The sequence below is a fragment of the Gossypium arboreum genome, chromosome 8 (genome assembly GCF_025698485.1).
Source record: "Gossypium arboreum isolate Shixiya-1 chromosome 8, ASM2569848v2, whole genome shotgun sequence".
NCBI lineage: Eukaryota > Viridiplantae > Streptophyta > Magnoliopsida > Malvales > Malvaceae > Gossypium > Gossypium arboreum.
Window position 1 is genome coordinate 15,921,273 of NC_069077.1, and position 25,057 is coordinate 15,946,329.

At 34.9% G+C, this 25,057-nt stretch overlaps 4 protein-coding genes across 11 annotated transcripts; 3 read left to right on the plus strand and 1 right to left on the minus strand.

Moving 5' to 3' along the window:
• The first annotated feature begins 398 nt into the window (after positions 1–398).
• LOC108468283 (uncharacterized) lies at positions 399–1,217 on the plus strand. The gene has a single exon (XM_017769175.1). It carries the CDS (start codon positions 399–401, stop codon positions 1,215–1,217), a length of 819 nt encoding a protein of 272 aa, XP_017624664.1.
• A 7,383-nt stretch (positions 1,218–8,600) lies between these two features.
• Positions 8,601–12,863, plus strand: LOC108467778 (AP-2 complex subunit mu-like). 8 transcript variants are annotated; one of them, XR_008286952.1, is made up of 8 exons: positions 8,601–8,839; positions 8,911–9,319; positions 9,405–9,886; positions 10,040–10,259; positions 11,211–11,301; positions 11,380–11,519; positions 11,714–11,828; positions 12,418–12,863. XR_008286952.1 is itself a non-coding variant. In XM_053031539.1 (6 exons), the coding sequence occupies exons 3-6, from the start codon at positions 11,284–11,286 to the stop codon at positions 12,487–12,489; spliced, it is 345 nt and encodes a 114-aa protein (XP_052887499.1). In that variant the 5' UTR covers positions 8,601–9,319; positions 9,405–9,886; positions 10,040–11,283; the 3' UTR covers positions 12,490–12,863. The 8 variants fall into 8 exon arrangements, 1 of the variants encoding a protein (XP_052887499.1); XR_008286954.1 differs by having other exon boundaries at positions 11,211–11,289; XR_008286953.1 differs by having other exon boundaries at positions 10,040–10,134.
• Positions 12,864–13,262: 399 nt separating this feature from the next.
• LOC108470141 (AT-hook motif nuclear-localized protein 13-like) lies at positions 13,263–17,485 on the plus strand. The gene is made up of 5 exons (XM_017771380.2): positions 13,263–14,143; positions 14,233–14,288; positions 14,803–14,934; positions 16,452–16,613; positions 16,782–17,485. The coding sequence occupies exons 1-5, from the start codon at positions 13,591–13,593 to the stop codon at positions 17,067–17,069; spliced, it is 1,191 nt and encodes a 396-aa protein (XP_017626869.1). The 5' UTR covers positions 13,263–13,590; the 3' UTR covers positions 17,070–17,485.
• A 2,973-nt stretch (positions 17,486–20,458) lies between these two features.
• LOC108469092 (AT-hook motif nuclear-localized protein 23-like) lies at positions 20,459–22,100 on the minus strand. The gene has a single exon (XM_017769981.2). It carries the CDS (start codon positions 21,721–21,723, stop codon positions 20,860–20,862), a length of 864 nt encoding a protein of 287 aa, XP_017625470.1. The 5' UTR covers positions 21,724–22,100; the 3' UTR covers positions 20,459–20,859.
• Between the last annotated feature and the right edge of the window lie 2,957 nt (positions 22,101–25,057).

The following is a 25,057-nucleotide window of genomic DNA, read 5'->3' on the forward strand; positions in this document are numbered from 1 at the left end:
TATGTAAAAATTAAGAAGAAATGTCTTTGTCGAAATTTTTGTAAAAAAAATCTCGAATACTCGAACAAGTCCGTTCCATTCCACTTTAATACTTGTGTTGGGCTTCGAAAGTCCATTATAGGGACATAATTCTTCAATTATAATATGAATGTTATAATAATTGTAAAATATCCATAAGTTGTCTAATATATCCGGTAATGCCTCGTAGCCCTGTTCCGGCGACGGTTTGGGGTTAGGGGGTGTTACATTTATTGGTATTAGAGCTATCAGGTTTAGCTGATTCTCGGGCTATATCGAGCTCGAAATTGAGTCTAGAAGTACATGCCACTTTTGAGTCAAAATTGAGTCGGGATTTTTGGATGCTGATCTATTTATTTGTTTTGTTTTATAGATTAAAGATGTCGGATGAAAGAATAAATGATACTGATGAAGAAATGCATACTGGAGAAGACGAATCTTACGGGTTAGATGAAACTGAATCGGTAACACCTAGTATTAACCCGATGAGAAACCAACCTCCTAGAGCAGAAAGAAGAAATGATAGAGATGATTCTGATACAAATAGAAAAATTGCTGATGCACTACAAAGAATAATGGAAATTGTTCCTGCTATGACTTCAGTTCCAATTCAAAGACGGGCCCCGATAAAGGAATTGAGAAAGTATGGTGCCAATGAATTTATGGGTCTGAAAGGAGTCGATCCATTTGTAGCTGAAAATTGGATAAAGTCGACTAAAAGAATTTTACGACAATTAGATTGTACCCCCCGAGAGTGTTTGATTGGTGCTGTATCGTTGTTACAAGAAGAAGCTTGCTTATGGTGGGAATCAGTGGTTCGACATTTACCAGAGAACCAGATAACTTGGGATCTATTTCAGAAAGAGTTTCAAAAAAAATATATCCGAGAAATGTACATCGAAGACAAGAAACAAGAGTTTTTGACGTTACAACAGGGTGACATGTCAGTAATAGACTATAAGAGGGAATTCTCGAGACTCAGTAGATATGCCTCAGAGTTTATTCCAACTGAAGTTGATAGTTCTAAGAGATTTTTACGGGGTTTACGAGATAAGATCGAATTACAGTTGGTATCTCAACGTATTACTGAAATGGTAGACTTGATTGAGCGAGCTAAAATGGTAGAACAAGTGTTGGGCTTTAATAAAAAGACTCAAAGTGTTAGACCAGCTGGGAAGCGTACGAGAACTACCAGTTGAAACCCTCAGCCGAAAAGACCAAAAGAATCTCAGGGTGGTTGGAGATTCAGTTTTAGGTCAGACAGAGGTGGAAGAAGCCAGGGAAAACAGACGATGGTATCTACTGGTAGTATACGAGGTCCACCTCGAAATGTGGACATTCCAGAATGTGGACATTGTGGAAAGAGACATTTGGGTGAATGTTGGAAAGTGACCGGAGGTTGTTTCCGTTGTGGGTCGACGGAGCATTTTGTTAAAGATTGTCTGAAGAATAAAAATGATACTCCTGTCACATCACAGAAATCAGTATCTACTGCTCGAGGCAGAGGTCTAGGTAGAGGTAGTTCGGTTGTTAGAGGAGGAGCTGGTAGAAGGAGCGGTGATATTATTACTCAACGATGCGAAACCGAATACCGACTAGAGCTTATGTGGTCAAAACTTCGTGAAGAAGGCGATGCCACGATGTGGTAACAGTATATTTTATTGTATTCGAGCTGTTTATGCGTTAATTGATCCTGGATCTTCACATTCTTACATTAATTCGAATTTAGTTGAGTTGAGAAAATTAAAATCCAAAATGTCTAGAGTGTCTATTGAGGTGTCGAGTCCGTTGGGGCAAACGGTGTTAGTGAATCAGTCTGCTAAGATGCCCGTTGATTATCTGAAATAAAACTTTTCGGTTGACTTGTTAATTATGCCATTTGGGGACTTTGATATAATTTTGGGCATGGATTGGTTATCCGAATATGGGGTGATTTTGGATTGTTACAAAAAGAGATTCAGTATTCAGACAGAGGATGGGGACAGAGTTGGAGTAAGTGGCATCCATACAAGTGGTTCGGCACGCATCATTTCGGTAATGAAAGCTAATAAATTGCTTCAGCAGGGTTGTTCAGCATATTTGGCATATGTTATTAATTCTGATTTAGTTGGAAGTCAGTGTAGTCAGATCAGGACCGTATGTGAGTTTTCAGATGTATTTCCTGAAGAATTGCCGGGCTTACCACCTAACAGAGAGGTTGAATTTGCTATTGAAGTGTATCCGGGTACAGCACCAATCTCTATACCTCCATATCGAATGTCACCCACTGAGTTGAAAGAGTTGAAGGTGCAGTTACAGGATTTACTAGATCGTGGATTTATTAGACCAAGCATTTCACCCTGAGGAGCTCCAGTGTTGTTTGTAAAAAGAAAGATGGTTCTATGCGGTTATGCATTGATTATCGACAGTTGAATAAAGTGACGATCAAGAATCGGTATCCGTTGCCTCGTATAAATGATTTGTTTGATCAACTTAAGGGAGCTTCAGTATTTTCAAAAATTGATTTGAGATCCGGGTATTATCAACTAAAGGTAAAGGAAAGTGATGTGCCTAAGACTGCCTTTTGTACTCGTTATGGCCATTATGAATTTTTAATGATGCCGTTTGGGTTGACCAATGCTCCAGCTGCTTTCATGGATTTGATGAACCGTATTTTTTAGCCGTGTTTAGATCAGTTTGTGGTGATTTTTATTAATGATATATTGGTATATTCGAAGACAGAAGCAGAACATGATCAGCATCTTTGAATAGTTCTACAGATTTTACGAGAGAAACAGTTGTATGGAAAGCTCAGTAAATGTGAATTTTGGTTATCAGAGGTTGTATTTCTGGGACATGTAGTATCTGCAGACGGAATTCGGGTTGATCCAAAGAAAATTAAAGCGATTGTCCAATGGAAACCACCCAAGAATGTATCGAGGTACGCAGCTTTTCTCGGTTTAATTGGGTATTACAGGAGGTTTGTAAATGGATTCTCAAAGATAGCACTACCAATGACTAAACTCGCAAAAGAATGTTCCTTTTATCCGGGATGACCAAGGCGGAAGAGTTTTGAGACTTTGAAGCAAATGTTGACAGAGGCACCCAGTATTAACATTACAGTCGGAGAAGATTTTGTCGTGTATAGTGATGCTTCTCTAAGCGATGCAGGCTGTGTATTGATGCAAGATGGGAAGGTCGTAGCTTATGCATCTCGACAATTAAAACCACATGAACGTAATTACCCGACGCACTACTTGGAGCTAGCTGTAGTAATTTTTGCTTTAAAGATTTGGAGGCATTACCTATATGGTGAAAAATGCTATATTTACACGGATCACAAAAGTCTTAAATATCTTACATCATGAGAGGAGTTAAATTTAAGACGAGACAGTGAGATCGAACTTCGAAAGATTATGATTGTATTATAGATTACCACCGGGAAAGGCGAATGTGGTAGGTGATGCATTAAGTAGAAAGCGTTGGGGAATTAAGGGCAATATTTGCTCGACTTAGTATTAATGATGATGGAAGCTTGCTAGTGAATTAAGGGTTAAGCCGATGATGTTTGATCGATTAGAAGCATTTCGGATGAAATATGATAGATTATTGAAGAAAAGAAATGGTTCAAAATGGTACAACCAAGAGTTTTAGTATTGACGGGTATGATTGTTTGAGGTTTCAAAATCGAGTTTGTGTTCCAGCTACTTCTGAACTAAAAGAGTTAATTCTTCGAGAAGTACATGATAGTGCTTTTGCTTTGCACCCTGGTGGAACAAAGATGTATTGTGATTTACGAGAATTATATTGGTGGCCTGGAATGAAAAGAGACATAGTTGAATATGTTAGTAAATGTTTGACATGTCAACGAGTAAAGGCAGAACATCAAGTTCCTACTAGATTACTTCAGCCTATTAGCATTCCTGAGTGGAAATGGGATCGTATTACAATGGATTTTGTTACAAGATTGCCATTGTCAGCAAGTAAAAAGAATGTTATTTGGGTAATTGTTGATCGACACAAAATCAGCTCACTTTATAGTCATAGAACAGATTGGTCATTGCGAAGCTTGCGAAGTGTATATTCGAAATTGTTAGATTACACGGTATTCGGTGTCAATAATCTCGGATCGAGATCCTCGGTTCACATCGAGATTTTGGAGACAGCTACATGAATCATTGGGTACTCGACTTAACTTTAGTACGACTTTTCATCCATAAATGGATGGACGGTCCGAGCAGTATATCTGAGATATTAGAAGATATGCTTCGGGCTTGTATCATTGATTTTGAATCAGGTTGGGAACGTTATTTGCCATTAGCTGAATTTGTCTATAACAATAGTTTCCAATCTAGTATTCAAATGGCTCCGTATGAAGCATTATATGGTCGAAGGTGTCGATCACCGGTATGTTGGACAGAATTGAATGAAAGAAAAATGATTGGGCCAGAATTGATTCAAGAAACAGAAGAAATAGTTAAGAAGATTAAAGATAGATTGAAAACAGCTTTTGATAGGCAGAAATCATATGCAGACTTGAAACGGCGAGACATTGAATATTCTGTTGGTGATAAAGTATTCCTTAAAGTATCACCTTGGAAGAAAGTTTTGAGATTTGGCCAAAAGGGTAAGTTAAGTCCACGTTTTATTGGGCTGTATGAGGTTGTGGAAAGAATTGGGCCTGTTGCCTACCGACTAGCTTTACCTCTAGAATTATAGAAAATTCATGATGTTTTTCATGTTTCGATGGCCCGGAGATATAGATCAGATCCTTCCCACATTATTCCTACTGAAAATATTCAAATTCGGTCTGATTTGACTTATGAAGAAGAGCCGGTTCAGATATTAGCTCGAGAAGTAAAAGAGCTGAGAAATAAACGGGTCCCTCTAGTAAAAGTGTTATGGAGGAGTCATAGTATGGAAGAAGCGACTTGGGAACCTGAAGAAACGATGAGAGCACAATATCCTCATCTATTCTCCGGTAAATTTCGAGGACGAAATTTATTAAGGGGGGAGAAATGTAATGACCCAAAATTCACGGGCATCGGAAAAGTACATTAACAGGCCTCCGTCTTAGTAAATCGAGTTCGAAATAATTACTAGAAATATTTATGAGTTTAGCGATGTGTTTAATTAGGTTTAAATTAGGTGAATTTAGCTTAATTAAGAGTAATTAGGAAAAATGACTAAATTGAATAAATGATGAAAGTTAAATTGTAGATTAAAAGAAAATGAAGAGGACCAAAATGGCAATTATGCCATTTGTCCTAAGTGAGGCGGCATAAGCATAAAAATCTAAGATTTTTATATGTTAATATATATATTAAATTATTATTATTAAAAGTAAAGTAAATAAAAAGGAAATAAAGGAAAGAAACAAAAGAATAAAAAAAAAGGAAGGAAACAGAATAGCAGGAAACGAAACAGAGAAGAAACAGGGGAGAAAGAAAGAAAGAAAGGAAAAAGGGAGAATAGGGTTTGAAAGGTTCCAAGTTAATTTGGTAAGTCAATTTAGCCCATTTTCTTATGATTTTTGAGTTTTTTGGAATCCTAGAGATAAATAGTACTTGTTTTAAGTAGAAATTTTGAAAGTCATTAGATTTCTAAGTTTGGTTCATATTGAATAAAATGATGGAATTGAGGGTTTCTTTGATAGAAATTTTGATTGGAATTGAATAAAGGATTGAATCGTAAACTAAGCTATAAGTTTTGAGTTTTAGGGATTAAATGGAAATAAATTCGAAATTATGAAAATATGCTGGAAATTTAATAGTTAAGTATGAGTTTGGACAAAATTTGAATAGAAATAAAGTATGAATTAAGATAGAAAAGTAAGTGAATTTAGTTAGGATTAAATTGAAATTAAAGTAAATCAACATTTTGTACTAAGACTATTTTGGACAGCAGTAGTAGTCTAAGTTTGAAAAATCACCAAAAATTGTAGAAATTAAATTATAGGATGAATAAAATATGGAATTAAATCTTATTGAGTCTAGTTTCTTATAGAAGAAACGATATAAGCAATTGAATTGTAAATTAAGAGATATAATGAATTTTGTGAGACAAGGTCAGAATAAATTCGGGTTCCCCTGTTCTGACTTTGGAAAATCACAAAAAATTGAAGAAAAATAATTAGAGGCTTAAAGTTATATGTCTAGAATCCTTAATGAGTCTATTTTCATGAAAAATCAACGGGAATTTATCCGAGTTCTGTACTGTGATATAATTAATTTTTAGTGAAGAATGGTCGGAACTATTTGACAGCAGAACAGGGGAAACTTTAAAGAATAAAATGTACTTATTCGCTTAACCAAAAATTCTAAAAATTTTATGGTAAGAATATATGTGATTCTAGTTTCAGGGAAAATTAGTGGATCTTAATTTTGAGTTTCCTAGCTCAAGATATAAATGATTTAGTAACAATGACTCAAGTAGACAGCTTTGAATGAACATATAAGTAAATAGTGGAATTATGTGTATAAAAATGGTTAAATTTGCATGTTTAGGCTCATGGATTAAATTGAATTGTGTTATATTGATGATTATAAATTATTATTATTTTCGAAGTTAACAAAGAACCCAAGACATCGGCGCACAAAGGAAAGGAGAAAGCTATCGAGGATTAAAACGAGAAATTCATGGTTTGTATTACTATAATTCAAATTACTTTTTATTAAATGTTTTATATCAATTCTATATTTAATAAGTGAATTATAAGGTAAGTATTGATATTTGAGTTGAATGAGAATTGAATTGAATGGTGAATGTGTATGTATAATTGAATTGTAAATTTATTTGAATGTGAAAATTTTAATTGAAAAGTAATCTTGGAATGGAAATGAAAGTGAATTGAGAATTGAAATACCCTATTAACTAGTCGGGCTAAGTCAGATATAATTGGCATGCCATAGGATCTGGAGTTTATCGATCAGGCACCTCGTGTGTCGTATACTGATCAGGTACTATGTACCGTTTTAGGCACAATGTGCCGTACTGGTGTGTTGGGTTGGAATCCGTGTATCTGTCAAAGTCCGGATTTGTTAATAGGGTGAATATCTAAGATGAGAAATTTAAAATAAATTGATTGATTATATTATTGAAATATTGAAAGAAACGAAAAAGTTGAATAGTGGATTGAAATTGAGATTGAAAATGAAAGGCATGAACTTAATGTTCATGTAGTGATTGAAATTGTTACATGTAATATTGATGGAAACTGAAGAATAGATAAAAATTGTATCGTTATTATTAATTAATGAAAGTTTAAGAATGAATTGATATTTGTGAAATTAGATAGTTACATGTTTGGTAATTAAAATTCTTTATTGCTATTATAATTTGAATTATGGTAATACCACTGAGTACGGAATACTCAACGTGCGGTTGTTTCCGTGCGTAGGTTAATAGGAGTCTAGTACCCCGGTCCAGCATCTGAACGATCCCGACTCCAACAAATTTTGGGTGATGTTTTCTTTCTTAATTGAAAGTGGCATGTACTAGGTGTTGTATAAATTATACAGATATACTTGTAAAGTTGGTTATAAGAATGGTATACCATATTTTGTTATTCGTTTGATAAAATAGTAAATATTATATTATATAATTTGGTATAAGTTGGAATGAAAAAAATGAATGAAGTTATTAGTTAATTTGGATTAATATTATGAATGTTTAGTTATTAAATGACTATTGGTTATGATTTAGATATATTTAGGTTTAAATTGTTTTTATTATGCCATTGGTTTTGGATTAGTTGGTTTTTAGTTTGAATTTGCAGGGGGTTTTATGTAAAAATTAAGAAGAAATGCTGTCGAAATTTTTGTAAAAAAAAATCTCTGAATACTCGAACAAGTCCCGTTCCATTCCACTTTAATACTTGTGTTGGGCTTCGAAAGTCCATTATAGGGACATAATTTTTTAATTATACTATGAATGTTATAATAATTGTAAAATATCCATAAGTTGTCTGATATATCCGGTAATGCCTCGTAGCCCTGTTCCGACGACGGTTTGGGGTTAAGGGGTGTTACATAAATGGGCCCTTGTACAATGTTAGAGTAAAAGGAGTTGTCTTGAGGGATTTTCACGAGAAGTTGTATCGAGAGGTTGGTCACAAGGAATGGTCCTTGGCTTGGTCACAAACAGTGGATGTTTGAGGAGTCTTCCCAAGATGCAGGGTATAACAATATTCAAATGTAACAAAGTTAATTTTTAGTATTTAATTTAAATTTTAGAAGTGATTTGATTAAAATTAATTGTTAATATTATTATGTTTGACCTTTCAAGTTTATGTTAATATAATAAATTTAGCCTTAATTGTGAATTTATTTAATTTTACCTTTTATTTGTTAAATACAATCGGATCGTTATGATTTTTAGAGTTTTAAAGTTAATTCACCCAATTTTTTATTATAAAAATTCAATGAATGTTAATTTCAGGATTATTAACTAATTATAATATTTTATCAAATTAACCTTAAAATTTGAATTAAACACTTAAAATAATTTTTTTATTTTTAATAAAATAATCAATTTTATCAAATATTTAATAAAATAATCACTTTTATCAAATATAAATACGAGTAAAAATACATATAACGACCCCTTCAAAAAAAAAAAAAAGTTAAAACTTCTGTATCGTTTATGTCCCTTGACGATTAAACCTCTCGACCTTTTCTTTGAACACATTTTCCATTTCCTCATAAATTCTCTTCTTCACCGATGCGAGGATCACCAAAGAAAATTCGAAGCAAGCGTCCACTACTTATCCAGAACCGGTTCTGTCATTGGTTTCAGCCGTCGCCAGCTCAATTGGAACGCGAGCTTAGTTGTTTTTTTTCAAGTATGATAATTGCTCAAGTGTTTTAGGTTTTTCCCCCCGCGTGTAGTTGATTTAGTATAATTTTCATATAGGGGAAATATGGTGGATTCCTTCCTATGCACATTTTGCTAACCAAGGAACCCGTTACATGTCCCGTGCGACAGATTGGAGGTTGCTTTTAATTTTACATGAGAATCAGCATTGTATACACCGGCGGATGTTGTCATCTAAATTGTGGGGTTCAATTAAAATTTTCAAGATTTGGGATGCAATTAAAATTTTCAAACTTTTGGTGATTTAACGAGAATTTTCAAAACATTTTTGGGGTCTAATTAAAATTTTCAAAAAATTAAATTTTGGGGCTAATTGAAGTTTAAAAAAAAATTGGGACTAAATGATTAATATTCAAAATTTTGTGGTTAACGTTCCGCCTCTGTATACATAGTAATTATCGTTAGCAGTGATGCTCACGTAGCTTGTGCGTTCAAGTTTGTTGTTGAGGTACAGTAGATATCTTTGTTCTCATGTTTCAGTTTATTGGTTATTAGATATAGAAAAGATTATGCTGTCATTTATACTTCTGCAGGCTGTTGCATTGCTCAATCTTATTTAAGTGGCGCCTTTGACGGAAATGGTGTTCATAATAATCTTATTTAAGGACATTTGAATGGTTTGTCTTCAATACACATCCTCTTGCTTGATTTATAGTTCGTTTTACTAATTTTTTTGGTTTAATTCATGATGTTCTGTAAGTTCTGTTGCTTTGCTATATCGTGCATGTACTTACATTTGACTCTTAACTCCTGGAATTATGGACTGCAAATCTGTAATAAGAAGCTTAGATCGACATTATTAATACTGGTAGCAACTAGTAACTGAATGTGTTGATTTAACTGATCAATCAATCAACTATTGAATAATGATGAATACAATTTCTGTCTCTTAAATTGCATGTTAACTTCTGTACCATACATTTATAATGAGACATTTTGTGCTGCTGAATGGAAGTTGGAAGGGTGAAGAAAGTTGTATACTCAGGAAGGAGTGCAATCTCCATTTTCATCCAAGGTGAGCTGTATTTTATGTATTATAGGTATATTGTATTTTGACAATTGATGCATGTAGGTAATACTTGTATGGCAGAGGTAGGTATATTATTGTGCTTTAGTTTTTATGTAAAGGTGCATTCTCATTGACCGTTTTTCTATATGCATTAAACAGGTAGCCATCAGATGAGCCTGTTCCAAATGCAACTTCACAAGTTACCAGTGCTGTTGGCTGGTGAAGAGAGGGGCTTGCTTATAAAAAAGAATTAGGTGCTAACTTCTGAATTCTGTCAAATTCCTTTCTATCAGATGTGGTGGCTTAGGTTGTAACCGTTGTTTGTTTCTGGTGTTTCTGGACATTGTGGAAAGTGTAAAGCTGCTTACGTCTTAAAATGGTTGGTGCTGGTTTCAGAAGTGTTCTTGTTTGTTGATGTCTGTTTGGCTGAAAATAAACCATTTGGTGATTTCAGGCAGTGTGCTTTATTGTGATGTTATGAGGAAGAATAAAAGATTCTTAAGAAGTGCTTCCTCTCTGGAATGCCTGATTCAAAGTTGGACTTGAGAAAGTATTACAACTAAAATCCCATCCTACTAAAGGGTGGCTTCTGATTGCATTCAAGTCCCCGTCTAATACTGTTTCACTATGTTCATATGTCACTCTTTTGTTTTCTTGCTTGTTAAAGTTGCAGTGTTTATGATGGAATTTTGATTATTCCTGTGACTTTCAGAAGCATTTCGTATTAGATTGCCTATTTTCTTAAACTCTGTGGCTTCTGTTAATATTGCTTCTGTTGCCATGATGTTAAAATTTCCTGATATTCGTTTCAGAGCATACTAGTCCAGCTTTGTTTCTGTGTCTTACAATGCTATATTCTGCAGTGGCAAAACTATTAAGCTGGACAATGTTACTTTCCATCAGTATGTGAATCTTACTAGATTCAAGTCAGAAAAGACTGTTAGTTTTGTGCCACCAGATGGTTATTTTGAGTTGATGAAGTTTGTGATTTAAGTTTGTGTTATTTAGTATGTAAGGTCAGTCACATAGAAGTTTGTTACTTAAGATAATTGTGAATGATAAATTCTATATTTATCTATAGTTAGCTTCGAAGACTACCAAGCTGTGTTCATTATTTGCTTGCTATGTTACTTTTAGAATGCTTTTGTTGATCATGGAGCCATTTGAACCAAGTAATCCAGTTAGATTGTGAAAATAAATGCTTAGTGATGCAATCTCTATCTATTCCCTTTTATATTGGTGACGCCTGATCATATTTCTATGTTTCTTGCACTCTAAAACTGTTTTATATAGACTTTTTAATATTCTTTTTGACTTGATGGACGCATAGGTACTGTTTCACTGAGGGTGTTAGTCTTCGTTTCCAGATATTGCCAACAATTAAGGAACTTGGTCAAACATTGATGCAAGTAAATGTTAAGGTTTATAATCATACATTTTGAAATTGTCCATATTTGGAAGTTTGTGTTTCTGTTGGTTTATTTATATAAATATTTCAGGTTAAAAGCGTCTTTGGAGTAAAAATGTTTGCACTTGTAGTTATCAGAATTCCTGTTCCAAAACAAACAGTGAAACAAGTTTCCAAGTCACATCAGGTTGAGCAAACTATAATGCTCCCTATTGATAGCTTGCTCTGGAAGTAAGTGTTTAGTTTGTTAATATGCAATGTGGGTGCCGAAGCCCCAACCTCAATCCTGTTCCTGCACCCATCTCTTCGGAAATTACCCAATGAGTTTATTGTCCTTTACTGCTCAGTAGTTTTTTCACGCCTGCGGTTTATCTCTAGATTGACTTCTGCAGTTGCTAAGTGTTAAAATTCATGTGATTCTCTAGGATAAGAAAATTCCCGGGACAAACAAAGCCAACCTTGAGTGCAGAAGTTGAGTTAATTTCCACGATGGCTGAAAAGAGATTTTGGATGAGACCACCAATTCAGATGGAATTTGAGGTGCCTAAATAGATTGCTATCTTACTGCTCAATCATGTTGAATCAATTTTGCTTTGGTTTTAATTTCTCTTGAAAAATATAGAAAAAATGTTGTTCTTGAAACTATTCTCCTAGTTTTTTGATGTACTTATTAACCTTATTATCTGTAATCTTTATCATTGATGCTGTAGATTCCTTTTTACCCTTCAAAGATTGCTGAATTTTCATGTATGTTAGATGAATAGGAAATAGGGAATCAGCGTTGCTACCAGGAATTATTGGATGATCAATGGATTATGAAGGGAACTAAGGTCTTATTTGGTTCTCTATGAACATCTTGGACAACAAAAACTAATTATTTGTGTATCATGAAATTGCTGAAGAACATAAATTCTAGGTGACTTAAAACAGGGGATATTGACACCCTACCGTGCTTTTGCAAAACACACGTCTTAATGCTTTCTGGTGAAAGAAATACAGATGAAACTTATCCCAAAATTTCCTCTCAGTTTCCAATGTTTACAACCTCTGGAAGCATACCTATATATTCTGAACGTATTTTGTAATTCTTGTAGCTGAAGTTGCTATTATTGACTTCATAATGTCACAGGTATGGGAGAAGAGGGGGTTGGCTATATTACCAAGGGCAGGGCTGGCTCATATGAGATCAGGTGCTAAGTAGCTTGGGGTAGCTACTGTGAGATTGTATCCACATGTAACTTGAACCATGATAAAGTGGAGGTTTTTGCCTAGTAAAAGAGCATAAAGCAGAGCCCATTTCAAGCATATTCCATAATTTTAAGCATCATTCTTAGAGTTAGCACCAAAGTGTCTGGGAGATATCAGGTGCAATGTTTTGGTAGGTATCATAGATGGTTGAATGGTGTGGCCAGGTAAGGCGTGGATACCCGAGTCATGTGTTGACTGCTGAAATTGAGATTGTTGTTGTCATTGATAAGGTTAGGGCTTATCTTATCCATTTTTCCCTCTTTTAGATAAATTATGTACAACACCCATTAAATTCATGGCAGTTACATACATCTGTATTTCGGCAAAGCAACCATCCGTCGAAGTAATGCATTGTCTGTTATGTTTTGCCCTTTTTCTTTTCGTCAAAGATGACGCCAATACCATATCTATCACATGCAGCCTACTAAATTTCCTTGCCTCTTAAAGAACGAGGTAATAAATAACACAAACCACAATTAAAATGATACTTTATTATTATTTTGACTCTTAACAAAAATTCACTTTGGATGTTAAATTATCATTTAATGTCTATAACACAGAAACTTTGAATTAAAATGTTGCTTGAAAATTTTACCGTCAAAATAATCACATTCATGTACATGTTACTCTTCACCCCAAAAATTGAAATCCGGCAGTTGGCTCCCCCACGACAAAATCTAGGGGCAAATAAAGTGCACTTGGAAATGTATTAAAACCCTAAACTTAAAATAAATAAATAACAAAAACCCTACTTTAAGGTGGAAAATTATAATTAGGAAATGTTTATTAATTTAATTTATATGTTGGAGTTTTTTAATTCCAATGGTACTCTTCCTTTTTAGAGTTGGCACTTCTTTCAGTTCTTGAAGTAGATAACTCATACAACTCTTAAACTTAACTCCTCCGAGTTATTTTCTCCAACACTCCTTCGCAATTTCAGTTGAGTTACAAATTACACTTCTTCTTTCTTTTCATTTTTTCCCTATTTCATCCAACTCTGAGAGAAAGAATTTCTTGTTTTAAGAAAGAAACCAAAAACAAAAAAAAAAAAGAAATGGAGTCGAGAGAAGTGCAGGGAGCGGCAGCGGGGGGAAGGGGATTACAGGCACAACAAGCGCAGCAGATGGTAATAGGACCCACGTCTTCATCGTATCCGTCCAACTCCACCTTGATCACCTCCAATCAGACGGCTAATATCCCTCCTTCTTCAGCTCATCGTTTCTCTTTCAACCCCTTAACTTCGCCGCCTCAGCACCATTTACAACAGTTTCATCAACACCATCATCATCATCAACAACATCATCAAAACCAACAACAACTCAAGCCGCTTGATTCTTTGAACTCCGTCGCCTTTGATGGATCGCCGCAATTTCAGTACAATACAGAGCCCACCATTAAAAAGAAGCGAGGTAGGCCTAGGAAATATGCTCCCGATGGTAACATTGCTTTACAATTGGCACCCACTACCCAAATTCCTACTCACTCCGCCAATCACGCTGTTAACGACTCCGTCGGTTTACCAAGTGTTGGTGCTGCCGCTGAACCGCCTCCTAAAAGGAATCGTGGAAGGCCGCCCGGTTCTGGGAAAAGACAGATCGATGCATTAGGTAACTAAGAATCTCAGTGTCAAATGTTATATCTTCTTCTTTCATCATAATTCGTTGTTTAAATTTTGTGCTTCTGTTTCTCTGGTTAGGTGGAGTTTCAGGGGTGGGATTTACTCCTCATGTGATCACCGTGAACACCGGTGAGGTGAGTGGTGTATATATAATTTGTAACGATGGTTGTTTTAGATGGAATGGAGAATGTGTGAAGTTTTCTTGGTCTTAAGGGATTTATATTGGGAGATGATTAAATTCTCTTATATTGTGTTTTCAAATGTTTTAAGCTAGCATGAAAGAGTGTCTTCAGACCCTTTGTAATACAACTGGAATTATGGATATGGAAAATATTGCATAAAAGCAACTCATCCTATAATTGCTAAGCAGAGCACCATGAAGTAATTAAGATCTAAATACTGAATTGAGCAATGTAAATTGTGTAGAGCATGTGGATCCTTGCTTGAGTCATGTCATATTTACGCCTTTTATATGCTGTTTCATAAATTCATTGTTGGAGATACTTCTGTGTTTATCAGCCTTAAATTTTATTGCTTGCCAGTAAACGTGCAATACTATTGTATTTGCAGAGGTTCTGATTGATCATGTTTGTAATTCTTGAACGTTATTTATGATGTTCCTTAATAGTATAGCCTTTTCATGTGTAGGATATAGCATCAAAGATTACTGCCTTTTCACAGCAAGGGCCACGCACGATCTGTATTCTCTCTGCAAATGGTGCTGTCTGTAATGTTACACTCCGCCAGTCTGTATTATCTGGTAGTATGGTGAAATTTGAGGTATTTTTAACATCAATATAATATCCATCTGATAAACTAAGTTTGATCTTGAATGAAATCATCTGGTTAATACCTTGGCTTAAGTTGGACTGCATACATATTTACAGGGCTGCTGAAGTTTAAACTTTCTGCACTTTTCTTTAACATAAAAAGGCATTTCCTGTCTCCCCATGTATGTGTTTGTGAGCTTGTGTGTATATGTCCACAATGCACACACACATCTGTTGGTGTCTTTTTTATTTTAGAGAATAATCTATTTACTTTTTGCAACTTTTAGATGCATTTTAATTTAACCTATCATAAGTTTTTTGTTGCATGTTAGTATCTCATTCTGAAAGCAAATGAATTAGTTCAGAAGAAAAAGAACTTATGAATGTGAATACAGATCAGCCAAGAGACTAATGCTCATACCTTATGTCTTGTCTTTTTGGCTTAGTGAAGAACAATGTCTAAATGACTTTGTTGATTGTTGCTTGTGAGACCACTGTTAGATTTTAAGTTTTGAGGTAAATCCTCAGTTTCATGATTTATTTCATCTATTCCATGACCAGAACAGGAGGGGGGGAATACTTGTTGCACCACGATTTTGAATCAAAAGAGATTTTTATAAATGGACAATCCATTCACTCTATCAATAACCCAATGAAAAGACTGAATAATACTGGGAAAATATTTAACAGAGTAGGTCAGTTATTGGAAGGATTTTTATTGTTAATGTCATCTTGTTGATAACAGTGGATTTTTGTGTTCATATTGCTAATTGGCTCTTTTGATGTGCAGTTCTGTTAGATGAACTCGTTGGTTTTAGATACAATTATTAGGTTTAGAGCTAACATTTCATGTCAGGTAACAAATGGGTTTACCATTACCATCAACAGCAGCAGCAATATTTCAAACAAAAAAATAAATAAAAAAGCTTAGCTGCCTCCATTTGGAGGTATAAAAGAGAATCGATGTGAGAACTATTCTTGAAGCAAAACCAACTAGGAGACAGCGTGTATGAAAACCTTATATTGGAATTCCATATACCAGAACACACTACAAGCAGGCCCATATAAGGTGCAATCTTGGGTCACTGGTCTCATATGTACTGCTGTTTAAAGTGATCCTCCATTTATACTAGCTAGTCAAATAAGTTTGATTTGAAAGCAAGAGAGGAACAGGCGAGTGCATATGTGAGAATGAGATCACGTTATAGTTGGATGATTGGCATGTATAGGCTGTTGAGGTCAACTGAAGAATATAAATTGAAGTAGGCTAGTAATGCCATGCAGCCATGGGTTGTTTGTTCTTTTCAGTCGCATAGGTTTTTCCCCTTGAGTTTACTTTCTGAGATTTATATAGCTAATGGTATGGAAAGACATGTATAAAGCTGAAATCTCAGCATTACATGGCTGTGGGACACATGAAATATTTTCAAGCTGAAATGGTCCGTGCAGTTTTAGTAGTTTGAATTATAATATTTTATCAAAAATGTGCAATTTAGTTAAGGCAATATATATTTTTTCTAATTGCAGGGCCGATATGAAATTATTTCTTTATCAGGTTCGTTCTTGGTTTCTGAAAACAGTGGTAGTTGCAACAGGACTGGTGGATTAAATGTCTCCCTGGCTGGGTCTGATGGTCGAGTGGTAGGTGGTGGAGTTGTAGGCGCACTACAGGCAGCATCACCAGTTCAGGTATATCCGATACTTAGACTAAATCTCGTAACAGTATGATAGAATTTTTGCTGCATTCACATCTCAGAAGCCTAACCATGCAACTGGGTAATCATCCGGGTACTAAGGGGGTTGCTTCTCATGGCATGACATAAATGTATTTCATTCTTGTTTTCTATCTCCTGCCAGGTCATTGTTGGCAGCTTTATTGCGGATGGGAGAAAACAGAACTTAGATGTTTTCAAAACGGGACCTCTCATGCCAACGTCAAATATGCAAAACTTAGGGGGTCCAGGGACAGCAGGTAGTTCTCCATCGCAAGGTGGGTCAAGCGAGTCTTCTGATGAAAACGGTGGTAGCCCTCTTAATGGAGGGGCTGGATTCTATAGTAATTCGGCTCCTCCATCTATGCATAATAATAATGTGCAAATGAATTCACAAATGAACTCACTTTGGCCTGGCCACACTCAACAATGAAGATGCCTGCTGCATCCTGAATTAAACAGTCGAGCTCTTTGGGCCCGGGCATCAACTTAGTGACTGTTCTTGCATCGAATATGCAACACCCTTAGCTGTCAAACTGGGAAAGAATGGTGGAGAATCAATTTTCTTATAGATCCAGTCTTTTTGTTCTTTTCTTGTTGAGTAGTTTTTTAAGTTTTCTTCACCTTACTAAAAAATGACTGCTTTTGACACCTTTTTCTTTAGAATCTCAAATTTGCTTTGGTCAGAGTGTTTGTTCCTCCTCTTCTTCTAGTTGCTTTTAGAGTTTAGATGTAAGACTCGTTTTTATGGATCTGAATATGATAGGAGTCTTCTATAGTTTTCAATGGGATTTGTTGTCACCATTGACGATGCATCTATATCAATTATTACACATGCTCAAAAAATAATTAGACAGACTGTGCAAATGGGTTATTATATTCAGCCCAACTGATACAGCCCAGTTCGAAGATGAAGCAACAAGAAGCATTGGGTTCTTGGGGGGCAATAACCAGAAAAGCTGCTTAATCATTTGTGCGATCTGTTGGGTTAATTAATTATAAATGGTGGTTCCCTTTTGGTTAATAATATGACTTCGTTCTTTATATCGATTCAGTGGTTTGCATAATTGCTAATTACTTTTTGGTCAATGGTAATCATGATGTACTTTGGAACTTATAATAAGTACTGTTGATAGGTTCTCAGGACAACATCATTTCTTAGTATTTCTATCTTAAAATTCATTTTCATGTCTGGGTTTGCTATTATATTATTTATTAGATTTGGTATTTTATGCATTGTGAGCACCCATTAATCTAATAAAATCAAATCAAGTGAAGACATTTTGTGGGTTTATTCTATCATCACTTGTCATTGGAAACAAACAACAACCACAATAATAATAAAATTCTTGGAAATAATTAGGTCGTTAGGCTTAATCAAACAAGGGGAGTTTTCTTGCGAGAATAGGTCAGCTCTTGTTTGTAGAAAACCAGGTAATTTCCTTATAATAAAAATGTTCCACCACATCTAAACTACTTTATTTATGTCGTTAAGCTAAAATCTTATCATTTTCTTTGTGTTGTTAGCATAATTAGTAGGAAACTTTGACTCTATTTGTAATTACAAAAAATAATTGGTATGAGATCATTAAGTTTAATGAAGATACTACTTGATGCTGTGGACAAGGTTGGGGCATTTTCTCATAATAAGGGCAATATATATATATATATATATATATATATAAAGATTTGCAAGTTGGATATAAGGTAGATACCTCCTTAATAATATACATATTCTTATTATTATAAATATTCATGTTTCTAGTTTATAGAATAATCTTTAATTAGATTATATGCAACTAAAATAATATTTTATTTTATCTAGTAATATATTAAATTTCTAGATATTTCTTTCCTCTTTATTATAACTATTCAAACATCAATATGTGTTTGTATGGAACAAACTTATAGCACTTCCATTCAATCTAACACCACCATTGGGAGTTTCAAAAAAATATACCCTTTGGGAGACCATCATATATATATACATATTAGAGTAGATGTCTGCATATTTTTATTTGTTTTACGGTTTAAAATTAATCATATTTGAGTTAAAATAGTATTCAAATAAAATGTTCTTAATAATTACAACTCCAAAATTTGATTTTAGTCCAAATGTCGAAGTGTAGTTTTGCATGCATGAATTTAAATAGCTAAAATCAAAGCATCTTTTATATGAATACAACTTGCGGAAATGAAAAAAAAAAATCCCGGATTTTGCTTAAAAGAAAATATTGTGGGCATATTATGATTCCAGAAATTTACAAAACTTGTTTGAATGATTTGTCCCATTAAAGCCAAAATTAAGCACAATGAGAACAATCTGCTTTCAACTGCTGATAGTTGGCGTACGGCAAAGTAAGCATTTTGTTTCTCCACGATGGAATTCAAAGTGGAGATAAGAATAAATTCAGTCACACATAGATATATAGTTTATATTATATATATTTATTAAAGTCAGTCCACTATTAAAAGAATACCTAACTCAGTGATTAAACAGACTAATATGAAGATGATGAAGAAGAGGCTGTAATCGTAAGCAAGAAAGGAATCAGCATCAAAGATGGATAAACAACAGCTTTATTATTTTATAAAAAATAAAAAAGGGCTACCCCAAGCTTCCAATCCCTATTATTCTTAAAATTCTCATGCTGTATCTATGACTATATTATATACATACATGTTAAATCATCATCGTAAGGCTATATATCTCTTTATAAAAAGAAAGGGATTTGCATATGTTCTTATATTGAGTCTGTTAAATTACTTGCTCTAATATAAATGACGACTGATAACAAGTTTTTCACTACCTACACAACCATGCACACACACACACACACACATATATATATATCCTTTCCCATGCTACAGATTCATATTTTTAAAGCCATTTCCAAACTGTTGTGATTCATTATAATCACCAAAAAATAATATTTGAATATGAAGACACTACTGTGGCTTTATATTATTTAATATGCAAAAAAAAAAAACATTTTGTATAATTAAAGACTGCTTCATGAGTTGATTATTAATTCATAATTTAGAATACTGCTTGTAGTTTATTTAGATACTACAAATTGACATTTCTTGTGAGGAAATAAAATTCGTCATCCATCCCTGGAACTACAATAAGGTTGTCTCAAAGGACAACATTAATCTCCATTCTTATAGTACCCATTCCCACCCTAAATGGGTGTCAAAATTTGTCACAAAACAACATTAATGGAGTCTGAGTGGACAAACCACAAATTGCAAAATATACTGCAATTATATATATATTGGATCACCCTACATAGGTTAGTCACCTATAAGCTAATTAGTTGATGTAGATTTGAGAGGGTTATTTGAAGAAGAAATGGAAGGTAGTTAGTTTTGTGATGTGTATTGACATAGTTGAAAAGATCTGGAAGAGAGGAAATGTGATGCAATAGAAAAATAGAAGGGGCTTGTTCCCAAGAGAGCTGTGTAGGAAGGTAATTGAACTTCAATGCAAAAGCAAAAACTGATATGTTGTGTGAGGCACAGGCACCCATTAGAAACAATTAAGAAGAAATTAATCCCCCCCCCCCCCCAAGTGACGAAACCTTTCCTCTTAATTTACTATAATTTCATACTGTTTTATTTATTATGTACTGAAAACTATGCAAACATAACACAATCCCATGTTACCAAATCCTGCAAGATTTACTTTGGAAAGCCTGTGAGTACTTTCCATTACAAGGAATATATATATATATGTTGTGTCTGAAACATATATAGGAGATGAAACAGATTGATATGTGATGCAATTTAAAGAAAAGAATGAAAACCCTAGTTGACCTGTTAGTAACACTGGAATTCAGTGACTGATATTATCCAACAAGAGTTAAATTAATACATCATCAAACCATTTCTTATAGGGAGAAAGAAGAAAGTCCACCATGAACAAGAGAAAGGACTATTTCCAGAAATTATAGATTCCAAAATCAGAAAAAGAAAAAAACTAAAACAAAGATCAAAAGGGAAAAAAAAACTAAGATTAACATCAACATCAGAGGAAGTGGGAGAAGAAGAAGAAGAAGAAGAAGAAGAAGAAGCAGCATGATAATGATGAGGATGATAAGTAATCCATGAATTTCCTGACCTTTATGATCCAAGAATCCCGATTATATCACTAATGAAACCCGCTTTTGAACAGTTTTTAATTTTCCGTCCAAAGCTCTCATTTTGACCCAAGCTTGATCTCAAAACGGAGGTCGACCACCTGAATTTCCAGGCCATCCTTCAACAGGTAACTGCACATTAGGCGGCATATTCAGAGGCAAATTCAAGAAAGGCAACCCACCAGCCCCACTTCCCCCATCACCAAACATGTTATTTCCACCACCACTTCCTCCGCCACCGCTGCCACTTTGCATCTGCAACTGGTCATCCTCTTCTAAAGGCAGCCTTTCATAGGCCACATTTGTGAACGATGCAGCTATGACAATAACAGGCCCTGCCGTCATCAGTTCCCCAACTACACTTCCTCCTACAACCTGGCCTTGCCCGCCAGCCAAATAGATTGTCAAGCTGGTAGCACCTGGAGGAGCTGGCGGTGGCAAAAACGAACCCGAAAGTGATAGTATTTCAAATCTGCCATGAAGGGTAACTACAGCCCCAGCTGCAGCTGGTTGCCTAATGCTCACGTTGGTCACCGTACCGCTTCCACTCAGTATGCAGATTCCCCTTTGCCTTCTCCGAGCGTAGTTGGCAATACAGTCAAACACATCACAGCCATTCCCAACTTCAAGAATGTGAGCTCGGAGCGTGTTTGCACTCTCCCTTGTGATGATGACTGGAGGCTTGGGTTTGTTCTTGGAACCTGGAGGACGACCTCTGGGCCTACGGGCAACAAGGTCACCCGCACCCGAGTTGCCCGCGTTGACTAAATCCAGGGCTTGGCGTGAACCATCGTCTTGGTGATGGTCAGCTGACCCATAGTGACCACCAACACGGTTGTTGGAAGCTTCTTGTTCTTCCGGTTCAGGTTGGTGTTGGAGGTGAAGGTCCGGTCTGTGAAGCTGGTGAAAATAGCGAGAAGCAGTGCCTAAATCAAGACCAGCCATGCCAGCATCAAAGGACGACACAAAATAAGGAAAAACAAAGGATTAAAAATATTTTTCCCTTTTTTAAAAAAAAAAGAAAGAAAAATTATATATAAAATTATGGGGTTTAGATTAAAAACAGTTTGGGGGGGGGGTGGAGGATTTGTTTATTTTAAGGAAGGAAAAAGAAAGGGCCTCTCTGGGACTCGAAAGAAAACAAAAGGATTTGAATAGCTACAGCAATAAAAAGGGTGGGGTTTTTTTTTCTTTTCTATTTTTTAAGAAATTAAAAACAACAAGAGGGAGGAGTTGGAGTACAGAGAAAGGGAAGGGGAAGGGGGAAGATGAAGGAGAAAGATGAAATATGATCAAACAAAGTCTCTTAAAAAACGCAGTCATTTCTCACTCCTCAATGCTTAAACCTATATACATAAAATAATACGGTTGAGAAATTCTTTTATTTGCTTTTTTTCTTCAGTGGTGGATGCCATTCCTACTCTCATTATTGGAGCGTGCAGCTCACATATCATTAAAATTTCCTCATAAATTCTTCTAATGTCCAAACAATTTACCAATTAAATTAACTTCTATCATCAAATTATATCATCAAAATCAATTAATAGAAGTTTAAAGGGAAATGATTGCCTGAAACATAAAAGTCATATTATTTTGTATTCTTTATTAATTATTTAATATTATTTTAATATTTTTTACATCATTAGCATATTATTTTAATAATTTTTTTACTTAAATCTTAAACTCCACGTCTTAAACCTTAAACCTTAAATCTTAGATTTTATATCTTGAAACTTTGGACCGCCGAAATGGGTACTAAATATTTTGCGAGAGATCTCCTCCAAATCACTGGTATGGCTATCGAAATCGTGAGCATCGGCATGTAGGTTCCAGATCCAAGTGGACTTAGCTATTGTTCTTGAGAAATGGCCCGGCCTAGCCCATTCCTCGAAAGAAGTTTTTACAGGATCCCTATCTACTAAAATTTTTACTTCTGGACTCTAAAACCCTTGATCCTAAATTTTCTTTTAATTTTAATTTTAATTTTAATCTAAATTTATTACGGTAAATTTCAATCTAATTATATTTTATATTAATTTAATCCTAATTATATATTTTTATGATTGTAGTTTTATACCTATAAAAATGGGAAAAATCCAACTGAAAAACATAACCCTTAAAATATGAATTCTTTTTCTTAACGTGCTTTACTATACCGCCAAATATTCATTTATTTACTGGAAATTTAGACTATTTGTGGCAACCGTAAATTACATTACATTTTAATAAGAGATTTTACATTTTATATTTAAATTTTAAAATATTATTTTTAATAATTACAAATCTAGGGAAGATTAATATCAAAACTTAATTATACAAAGAAATAAATCAATTAAGACTATCCAAGCTTCAAAAATAAAAAAAGGGGGAAGAAAATTTAGTCCCATTTTTTTTCTCAACTTGCTGATAGCTTTTTTTTTTGGTAGTAAAAATAGGAAAGAATCAATTACAAATTAATAGAGACACCGTTAGAATCAGACAGCAAGGATATATTATCTAATCAAATCTGGTTAGGTACTTTAGCAGGAGCAACATGGAAAACTCGAGGGCCAAATGGAAACAATTTTATTAATCCCGCCAGATTGTGGGGAGTAAAATTTGCTTCTCTTGGAATCTGCTTAATGACCATTCGCTATTCACGTCTGTACGATTCTTGAGTTCATAAAATTAAATCTCTATTCACTTGTCCTTTAAGACCGTCATGGATACCTTTAACAACCAAAGTGCAAGCAACGTCAAGGATAACCTCATTCCACTTGAAATCTTATGCTAGTTGAAAGTCGTCATAAATAGCCCAAAGTTCATCTTGTTCAACACTACATCTTCCAATATTTCTCTCAATCTCCCATAACCACCTACCATGCTTATCTCTTGCTACTGTTTTCGAAGATCCAAGACCCGAAGACGGATTGCGGGCACCATCAACATTTAATTTAAAAGAACCAATAAATGGTGGACTCCACCTACAATTCCTACTTCAATTACTAGTAGTTCCACTAGACCTGCCAAGCCTCAACTTAATATATCTCATCCAACACCGCGAAGACTATATTACATTGGCAAAATCAAAAGAAACTTCTTGGAGAACCATAAGATTCTTTTGTTTCCAAAGCTTCCAACAAACAATATCAAAGAAAGATTGTCAAATCACATCTTGATACTCTAAGCCAAAAGCGTTCCTCAAGTTCGACGATATCCAATCTTGTAGAGAATAAAAAAAATTGAGCTAAAAGGCTAGAGGGAATAATCATTTCCAAACCTCCTAAGCTTGGCAATAGTCTCTTAAAATGTGAATGCAATATTCCTCAAATCCCCCACAAATCACACAAGAAGGGACCGTCGAAATTCCTCTTTTACAATGTCCTATATTAGCCATTAGACGTTCCTTAAGGAAAAGCTAAAGAAAATGACGAACCCGTTGATAGCCATCCAAAGAGTACTATAAACAAATTTGACTGTATAATCACCACTAGGAGACCATCTAGAGATAAGTACATCCTAGCCAATCAGGGGATTCAGAGATGGGATTCTCGCAATATAAGAGAGAGTATCACTATTCAAAAAACAACGTAAATAACCCCAAGTCCAATTTCCATCCGTAGATACAACCTCACTTAAGGTGATAGAAGCATTAATGAGCGATGGAAACCGAAAAAAATTAATAAGAGGACTCACATCCGCTATCCAATTATTAGTCCAAAATTTCACAAGGTTCCCATCACCAACAGACCATAATAGACTTTGGTGTAACAAAGACCAAACCTTCTTAAGCGATCTCCAAACGGAAAAACATTTACTTTGATACATATATTTCGGAACTACCTCAGGAATCTTATATTTGTCATAGCCTTCTCTTTCATTCTTCATCGATGGTGGAGCCAATTGCCCAACTGTCGTCCACTTGATCGTCATTATCTATTTTCCTTTCAATAAAAAATAACATTTTCCACTCTCGTCATTTTTGTAAGGGATATCACTATTCACCCATTCCGAATCTCATTTGACAAGGCCGATTGGGTATTTGATTAGAGACCCTTGAGAGAGAGGCTTCGTAGAAGCCTCATTGGCTACCTTCCCCACCAACGACGATTTTATACAGTGGCTTTTGTCTTGTTCTCTTTCTACCTTTTTTGGAATACCCCTCTTCCAGCACAAGAGGCTTGGTCTATGGCAGTTGGATTGCAGTTGGATGTTAGGGGCTCCAACTTGTGATGTGGTGCCTTCGACATTGTTGCTTTTCTTTTCTTTTCCTTTTGTTTTTCCTTTTGTTTTTGTTTTT